This window comes from Cryptotermes secundus, unplaced genomic scaffold (assembly GCF_002891405.2).
Source record: "Cryptotermes secundus unplaced genomic scaffold, Csec_1.0 scaffold995, whole genome shotgun sequence".
Classification (NCBI taxonomy): Eukaryota; Metazoa; Arthropoda; class Insecta; order Blattodea; family Kalotermitidae; genus Cryptotermes; species Cryptotermes secundus.
The window spans coordinates 70,240-79,835 of record NW_019720725.1 but is presented as its reverse complement, the minus strand read 5'-3'; the positions used below and the strand labels follow the sequence as shown (position 1 = coordinate 79,835).

General features: G+C 42.2%; 1 protein-coding gene across 1 annotated transcript in view; it reads left to right on the top strand.

Annotated features, from left to right (window-relative positions):
• Positions 1-320: 320 nt before the first annotated feature.
• The window catches only part of LOC111872611 (CUB and sushi domain-containing protein 3), a 72,624-nt gene continuing 63,348 nt past the window's right edge, over positions 321-9,596 (top strand). Inside the window, exon 1 of the mRNA XM_023866685.2 lies at positions 321-591. Within this exon, the coding sequence (XP_023722453.1) occupies positions 507-591 (85 nt within the window). The 5' untranslated portion in view covers positions 321-506. The remainder of the gene's footprint in view (positions 592-9,596) is intronic.

The window sequence follows — 9,596 nt, the reverse complement described above, 5'->3', positions numbered from 1 at the left end:
TAAGAAAAATTTCTTACCCCGGCCGTCCAGCCCATGGTCCTTCGCTATACCAACTGAGCTATCCGGACAAAACGGTATACAAAAACCAGAGAATAGAGCGATGCGTTGGGCGACTCGGCCAACAGGCACCTTGGCTTGTTCCTGCAGCTGTTTCCTGTCCCCTGTCGGCCACACCGATGTCTGAAGCCAGAAAACCGACCGACGTCTCCAGTAAAAACCTGAGGGTTCATGTGCAGTTCCGTTTTGTAGCTGCCCAGAGCTGCAGCTCGCAGATTACAGAACATATCCTTGAGACAAGGGTAACCTGATACCGTTACAAGAAGAATTGCCTGACGTAGAGGTCACGTGACCAGCTCTTGTGGTCCGGTTTTCACCTCTTGTCCGTCTTAGCATCAGTGTTACTCAGAAGAACGTGTTGGGAGGTTTCTGTGGTAAAGGCGGATAGATGGCAGAGTGACGAGTGGGAAGCACAGTGGTGTTATAAATGGTGCAGACAGTTTGTGGCGATGGTGTTTGTGCCTAAATTGTTCGCGGTGTGTCCCACATTGGTGTTCGTGTTATTCGCTTCCTGCGGCAGCATCACTGGAGAAGGTAAGAAACAGATGACCAACTGTCAGTTTCTTTATAGCAAATTCTTCGTTAAAAACTTTCCAAAAACCTGAAGAAAATCGACAACTTTAAAGTTTGAGGTCTGGATGTGAGGATAATATTAAAACGTATCTCAAACTGGATGGCAAGATGTGTTCATCTGGCTCTCGTTAAGTGTCATTTGTTGGGCTCTTGTGAATACGGTATTGAACTTTCTGGGTCCATAAAGTTTGGGGGATTTTTTGGCTAGATCAACCACTACTAGTTACTGTGGGTCGTTCATCTGAATGGAAGTGAATATCAGGACAAATTAGTCAACACAAAGTTTGAGGTATCGCGTCGCGAAGAGTTAGAACCTGAAGTTTTTAATTATTGCACTGTGCAGTCTGCAGCCACCTGCTCACGCTGGTTTCATGATCGCGGACTTTCATACCCCGAAGATGGAGGCGAAATGTTCCTCCGAAACATCGATTTACACAATATCTACACGGCGTCACCCCCCAGAAGACGAGGTTCTTCATATTCACTAATGGCTTCTACATATCAACATCTTCGTGGATCACTTTAAGACACTGTTAGCAGCTAGACTACATTGCGTAGAGTGTAGAATAGAATAATAATGAATTGGAAAGGATCTGGAAGGGAGCGATAGTGGACTGAGTCAGTATAGGCAATGCCCCGGACTAGAATCAAACGGAGCACCTCCAGAACACGAGTGTACAGCGTTACCGCTACGCTAGCCTGCTCGATGTAAACGTGTCTCCCCCATATGTGTATATATAAGTGCGCTATATTACAGATACCAGCTCAATCCAAACTGGTTCAAATAGTCACCAAACAATGGCTAAGCACCACACGTTTAAGTACGCAAGGAGAAGCGAGATCCGCGACCAGTTCGTTCGACTGCCGAAACAATGTTTTAGGGGGCCTCACTCAGTACCCAAAGTTAGGTCATCGGGCAGTGCCTTAGAATGGGTGATGACCATGGATGCACGTTTGGGAATTCATTGTTCCGTGACGTTTTCAGTTGATAAAGCATCTTTATAGAAGCCAAGAATCATTCGTTTATTTGCGTGTGATTAAATGCTCTTCTTCAAATTTACATGTTTCAATGTTCTCTCCGTCGCATTCTCGGTCTCCCCAGGTTCCGTTTTCCCGGTATATATATACTGTATCACCTTTTTCTGGCGATCATTCATCTGTCATCCCCTCAAGCTAATCTCCACTTTTGTTTGTAATATTCAGAACTCTGTTCACATTACAAACTGATTGTTTCCATATGAAGCCAGTAGCGCTCACCCTGTATGGGTTGACAAGCAAGGATCCGGGGTTCGATTCCAATAAGGGACAAGAAGCGTTTCTCTTCCCCAGAGCTTTCATAACGTTTATAGGATTCACCCAGCCCTCCTCTATGCGCATTTCTCTTACGCCGTCGGTTTATAGTCCGGGGCTTGAAATTGACCACACATCTTCAACATGAACTGAGGTTAAGTGTGCGTGGAGCCTTCCCTCTATTGCCGCAAACGCCGCGGCGTAGTGTTTAGTGAAGCAGGGGGACCACTGTACCTTTCACGCTTTCCTTGTATCGGTACATCTGTTTCCCTGCGGCTGTTCAGCACTCTCCAATTTGCATTTATCTTTCTTAATGACTGTTCTGTACTGTCTCCCTTAACAAAGAGAGGAACTTGTTATTCTCTCGTTTTTACGTCGGCTGCAAGTTTAGAGGCCATCCGGATGAGTGGACACTGTACCAGGCTGGGGGCTTCATCGCCGGTTGCTTTCTATTGCCGTCCTATAAGCGTTCCTTGACAGAATTCAGGACCAATGGATTCCCCCGCATTCTGCTATCTCAGTCAGTAACTGTCGCACACTAACTTACCGACTCCACGGAGCAGAGTCCTAGAGAACCTAAGAGCTGCTCAGCTACTTGGTCCTTCCTACATGCTCAATGCCGGTTTATTGCTTTGTGTATTCTTCGACATTGTTCCTCCGAAACGTCGGATTACAGGGCATTATATCATAACCATCGCTGTGAGAATCTCAGATCCTACATAAATTTAAGGTTTTTTTCAATAACAATCGGCAAGTGCAATTAAAGCATTTGAAACTGCCAGAATTTGCTACTGTCGCAGGAAATACGTGTACGTAAGATTTAACACGAAATATTATAGAAAGAGAAAGCAATCACCTCCTGATAAGGAAAATAATAATTTAGGTGAGATATTTCCATTTAAGATGACGTAAAGGTCATTCCTTAAAAGGGAAGGGAAGATATACAGGTAACAAGTAAAGAAACTGAGAATATTTTAAATAAAAGTATATATAAAGCTAGAGGTAACAGAGAACGTGATTCTTTTAATAGGGACTGCTTAAAAAGAAGTTTAACATATTGTCACATGACAATGATTTTGCAACAGCTGTTGCATAGTGCTTATTTCGCGGTCGTTGCCTAGCAACGGATGTACACACCACAATATCATTATTTTATTAATAACAATGACGAATATTTAGACAGAGAAAACTGTATGTAAGCAGTATAAGAAAGAGCAAAAATCTTAATTGGAAAAGCATTAAGTATATATATGTAGAAACATGAAGAGTAATTTAGCATTGGACTGTGCTTTCAGAAATTTAGGCCGAGGAATGACTCATAACTTTCATTTGAGAAACAGTCTTGAAAGAACTAGATGACTTGGAAGAATTTTTGACAAACCAAAAGGATTTGATTAAGCAAGATGTGATGAACTGCAAGAAAAAAGATATGGCTTGGTATTTCAAAGAGTAAATGTTGTTACAATTACCGGTAACAAGCGTACATTTTTAGGAGCAATTTCTTACGTAGAACTACCCGAGTGGATAAAAAATAAGAAAGCGTGCATAAATCTAGGAAAACAGAAACAGTAGAGGTTTTATGAAGTTTGTTTATGGCATTACGATCTCCTGAAAGAGATACACAAGTTGAGTGACCATTCTTCTAAAAAAGCTTTTTGCAGATCACTAAGGGGATATAGTGCCATTTTGAAGGGAGAAGATAAATCTAATCCAAAACAAAAGATTTTAGTTAAATAAAGTATTTAAACATTCCATGTTAGGTGTTTCTCTTGTCACCACGGCATGGCGCGTCCTTAGGTTGCGGATGGGTGAGACGCCCTCCAGTTATGGAGGGAAGCTGCGTATATATTTAATAAGCAGTCGCGGACAGCAGACAAGGGGTGGTCCTCCAGCTTGGCGGTTCGGCGTGGGACTAACAACTCCTCACCCTAAAAGAAATATTAAATGAACACAAAGCCTCGAACCTGGACGGATTCCTTGGACAAACGACCTAAGCTAAAGAAAACGGACATGAGATTCGGAACGAGGAACGTCAGAAGTTTGTATAGGGCAGGTTCGCTCAGGGCAGTGGCAGAAGAAATCTTAAAATATAAGTTAGATTTAGCGGGCGTACAGGAGGTCAGATGGGATGGAGGTGGCATTGCACCAGCAGACTATACATTTTTCTATGGAAAGGGGAATGAAAATCATGAATTAGGTACAGGCTTTTTCGTACATAAGAGAATAGTATCAGCAGTTAAGAGGGTAGAGTTCGTTAGTGATAGGATATCATATATAATACTAAAAGGTCACTGGTGTGATATCATTGTTATGAATGTTCACGCCCCAACAGAAGAAAAATTGATGACATAAAGGATAGAGTCTATGAAGAACTAGAACATGTATTTTATAAATTCCCGAAGTACCCTATGAAAATTTTGTTAGATTTCAATGCCAAAGTAGGGAGGGAAGACATTTTCAAACCAACGATTGGGAATGAGTTTACATGGAATTAGAAACGATAATGGAGTTAGAGTTGTAGCAATATCAGAAAATCTTTTGTCACAAGCACAATGTTCCCACACTGTAACATCCATAAATTTATTTGGACATCTCCTGATGGGAAGATACACAATCAAATGGATCATATTTTGATAGACAGGAGACGGCACTCAAGTATACTTGATGTCAGATTGTGACAATGACTGCTCCCTGGTGGTGGCAAAGGTTAGGGAAAGACTGGCAGTGAGCAAACAAACAACACACAGAGTTCAAATGGAGAGGTTCAATCTCAAGAAATTAAATGAGGTGGAGGGTAAAAAGCAGTATTGCACCGAAATCTCAAATAGGTCCGCGGCTTTGGAAAATGTTGACACTGAGGTGGATGTTAATAAAGCTTGGGAAACAATTAGAGAGAATATAAAAATGTCTGCCAAAGAGAGTCTAGGTTATTATGAACCCAAGAAGCATAAGCCATGGTTCGAAGAAGGATGCTCAAAATTATTAGACTAAAGAAAGCAAGCCAAGTTGCAATGGTTACAGGATCCAAGTGAGTTAAATGTGGATAATCTGAACAATATAAGACGTGAAACCAGCAGGCATTTCAGGAACAAAAAAGGGAATATCTGAAAGACAAAATTGATGAGCTTGCAATGAACAGTAAGAACAAGAACATTAGAAAACTGTATACATGAATAAATGACTTTAAGAGGGGTTACCAACCTTGCAGTAACTTAGTGAAGGATGAGAATGGTGATCTGCTTGAAGATTCCCACAACATTTTGAATAGGTGGAGGAACTACTTCTCTCAGNAGTACATCAGCTATTCATAGACTTCAAGAAAGCCTATGATTCAGTTAGGAGGGAAGTATTGCACAATATTCTGATAGAGTTTGGGATACCCATGAACTAGTTAGGTTGATTAAAATGTGTTTAAATTAAACTTACAGTAAAGTCCATATAGGCAAACATCTGTCTGATAAATTTCCTGTCCGGAATGGTTTAAAACAAGGAGATGCTTTATCGCCACTCCTTTTCAACTTTGCTTTAGAATATGCCATTAGGAAGGTCCAGGGAAACCAGATGGGACTGAAATTAAACGGGACACATAAGCTTTTTGACCTATGACGATGAAGTGAATCAACTAGGTGATAATGTGGATACCACAAAGAAAAACACACAAACTGTAATTGACATAGGTAAGGAGGTTGGTCTAGAAGTAAACACTGAGAAAACTAAGTATATGTTGTTGTCTCGTCACCAAAATGCAGGGCAAATAGGAAACAGATGTTTTGAAAATGTGGCACAGTTCAGATATTTGGGAACAAGGATAACAGATCGAGATTGAACTCGGGTAATGCTTGCTACAGTTCAGTCCAGAACCTTTTGTCTTCTTGTCTTCTGTCCAAAAACATAAAAATTAGAATATACAAAACTATAATTTTGCCTGTGGTTCTGTATGGGTGTGAAACTTGGTCTCTGACATTAAGGGAGGAACATAGACTGAGGGTGTTTGAGAACAGGGCGTTGAGGAGAATATTTGGACCGAAGAGGGATGAAGTGACAGGAGGTTGGGGAAAACTGCACAATGAGGAGCTTCATAATTTGCACTCTTTTCCAAGTATAATTAGAATGATCAAGTCAAGGAGGATGAAGTGGGTAAGGCGTGTAGCACGAATGGGGGTGCCGAGGAATGCGTATAGGATATTGGTGGGAAAGTCAGAAGGAAAGAGACCACAGGAAAGACCAAGGCGTAGGTGGGTGGACAATAGTAGAATGGATCTTAGAGAGGTAGGATTGGATGGTATGGATTGGATTGAGCTGGCTCAGAATAGAGACCAGTGGAGGGCTCTTGTGAACACGATAATGAACCTTCTGGTTCCATAAAATGCTGGGAAATTCTTAAGTAGCTGCAGAATTGGCGGTTCCTCCAGAATTTCTTATAAACACAAAACAAACTCCTTGATTTCAGTCTGCAAGCGAACCATACCGACCGAGTCACCGCCTCTTGTCGGCGAAGTTTAGTGCCAACTTTTGCAGATAGAGAGTGTCGTGTGGTCAGCGCTACAAATCCCCACGGACCCTAATCTCGGTTTTCTACACCGGAGCCGCTATTTTCTTGAAATACCTCCTGAAATATCATCACGAGGCTGAGTGGACCCGTTCCAGACACACTACTTCTCAGAAATAATCTGGTAGCGCCGGTAATCGAACCCGGACCTCTGGATATGTAGCCAGGAACGCTGACCACTAGACCAGAGAGGCGATCGAAAAAAACATTTTTTATATGTGCAGTAAATTTTGAATTCTGAATTTGTTTAATTTTGTCATGATGTTTAAAATAATACATCATGTTTTTATAAATCCATATTTTGTGCTATTTTTATTCATTTAGAGCGGTAACAAACACTGTAGTATTTTCAGAAAATATGTGTTACACCATACCCGAATTTTAGTTCGGCAAAATTTTGTGATCACCCCCTAAGGTTTTGCCCTCACTCAAATGTACCTTTACCAGAAAGACGAACGGGCACTGCCTGGGTATCTTTAAACACCCATTTTTTTTTTTGCTTTACTCCCATAAGATATATTATCTCTCACTACATTCCCGTACAATTTCTCTTCTGTCTTTTTTAGGCCTCGAAGGGTCAAAACGTTGTAACTGGCGAAGGAAGTGTTCAGACGGTCTTTACTGTGTTGTGAGGGCGCCAGTTCATGGCTGAGAAATGCTTCTGTGTGTCAAGGTTCAAGCTGCAAGTATGGAGTATCTTCCGGCAAAAGCGATAAGGCGGGATGTCCTGTGAGGGGCAAACCATTAATGGGCAGAGATCCTGAGGCAGGACGCAGTCAGCAGAAGCACCTGACACTGACCTACAGATCGCGGCGAGAATGCAGCATGTACAGTAGTATCCTAAAGTCTTCTTCGACTACTGACAAAAGAGAGAATAGAACTCAGTGTTCGCAAGAGTTTAGGGTTGGCCCAGGGACCAGCTGTCCTCCCCGACGTGTCGTGGCTTCGTTCGGAAACCACTTACTCATGGAGCTGAGCCCTTCTGGAGGAGCCGTCAATTCTGCAGCTACTCAAGAATTTCCCAGCATTTAATGGAATTCGAATGTTCAGTACCGTGTTCACAAGAGCCCTGCAATGGTCCTATTCTGAGCCAGAAAAATCCAATCCATACCATCCCATCCAATCCCTCTGAGATCCATTTTAATATTGTCCACCCACATAATCCTTGGTCTTCCCAGTGGTCTCTTTCCTTCTGGCTTTGCCACCAAAATCCTATATAATTCCTCGTCAGCCCCATTCGTGCTACATTCCCTGCCCACCTCATCCTCCTTGACTTGATCATTCTAATTATACTGCGAGAAGACTATAAGTTATGAAGCTTGTTCGGAAACCACGGTGATAGTTACTAAAATTGGGCCGCAATATATTCCTTTCGGATCCATTCCAATTCATTAGTTACTAATTATCTTGTCATTCGTAGACATGATTGAAAACGTCCTTAAAGGGGTAATAAGAAAAAAAGTGAAATGGGGGAAGAAGTGCAAGTTCTCCTTCAACACAGCCGGCCAGGTCCTAAACAAAAACCAGCTTAATGAACAGAGTACAGCAAGGAGGAAGGGTTACAAACAAGTGGCCTAACTCCGCGTCTGTGTACCGCCACCTTGAGAGAATCCCGTCTCTCCGCCGGCCTGTGAACCAGTTTCTCGTCAACTCCTTAGAAGCCTTATAAGGCCAGCCGCACTAAGGCCCTGGGGTCGACTCAGCCTCTAATAGAAATGAGTACTAGGAATCTGGAAGTAAAAGGCGGCCGGTGCGTAAGGCTGACAACCTTACCGCCATCTGTGAGCCGATTGTCTAGAAAATGTGGGAGCCTGAACGACTCACAACCCTATGGGCCTTCACGGCCTGTTACAGAAATACATTTATTCTTTATCTTAACCAGTGGAGTTTCCATTGAATGATGCAAGAAGCTCTGAGAAGAAAGAAAGGCCTCAACCAGAACAGCAGTGCACACTTCGCACAGGCGTTCTTTGCACTTTGACATTCCGGATGCTGCCCCCAGGTTCAGACGGCTTTGATAAACACGTTAACATTATTAAGTACTTGGTTACCATGGTTACCATGATACTATGATTACTATACGAGGTGCTGTCCCAGTAATTGTCCCTAGGGACTGAGGAAAACCATAGAAAAAATCACTTGGTGTCCCAGCCGAAATTAAAATCTGGAATTTCATTAGCGTTCAGGCAAACACTGCTTTAGGTTATACGTTTTGTATTTGAAGTTCTGAAAGCAGCGACTCTCTTCTGGCATGTGACGCCGTGTAGTCCGGTAAAAGTTCACCGGCGTTTCGGAGTAAAGTACTGCTCTTGCCTACAGGATTACAGAGAACATCAAATATGCAGCAGGTATGATCCTCAGAAACGTCGATAAATATCCTCCAGCTTGAATGGCTGCACAAACCAGAAGACTGTGTTCTCATTCAGTACTGTTGACCTTTTAGTGCCACTTGAGTCACGTTTACTGTTACAGCTTCATAAGGAGCCTTTCCTCTGATGTACAGTGCTTTCCAACAGCTGCTGGTTCGATTCTGACTGGACTGTTTCACACATACGCGCGGCCAAATTCTCGTCTGCTTGTGTTTCACTTTGCGTTCTTCTTCACGCATGAGCTCCTGAAGATCTGTGCTCCATGTGGACGGTTACTTTGTTAGTTAGTTAATTAGGTACACAGAGTAAACCCCCGCTGATCAAGTTATAGTTAATCCGTCTGTCGGATAATCCGGATAAAAAAATGAAAAAAGCTGTTCACAGTCGAGTACATATTTTAAAATACAGCATGACATTTAGGAAGGCAGATGAGTCACTTGTCTGTTCATACAAAACTTAACAGTTTCAAACCTGCATTATTACATCCAAAAACAAGTACAACTTCTGAGTCTTCTATCGATGAATGAATGTATGGTCTTATTACAGTTTTTAAATAAATGCTCAACAGTGATATTTGCTATCCGTTTGCATCAGCACTGCTTCTATCATTAAATGTTCCATTGATTTCTTCTAAGTTTTTAAGGCTATATTTTATTTCACTAATCCGGATTGTCGCGTAATCCGGATGCCCTCACCCTTAATTACGTAGGATTAGCGAGGGTTTACTGTAGTTATAGACATTTATTTCGGAGCATCTC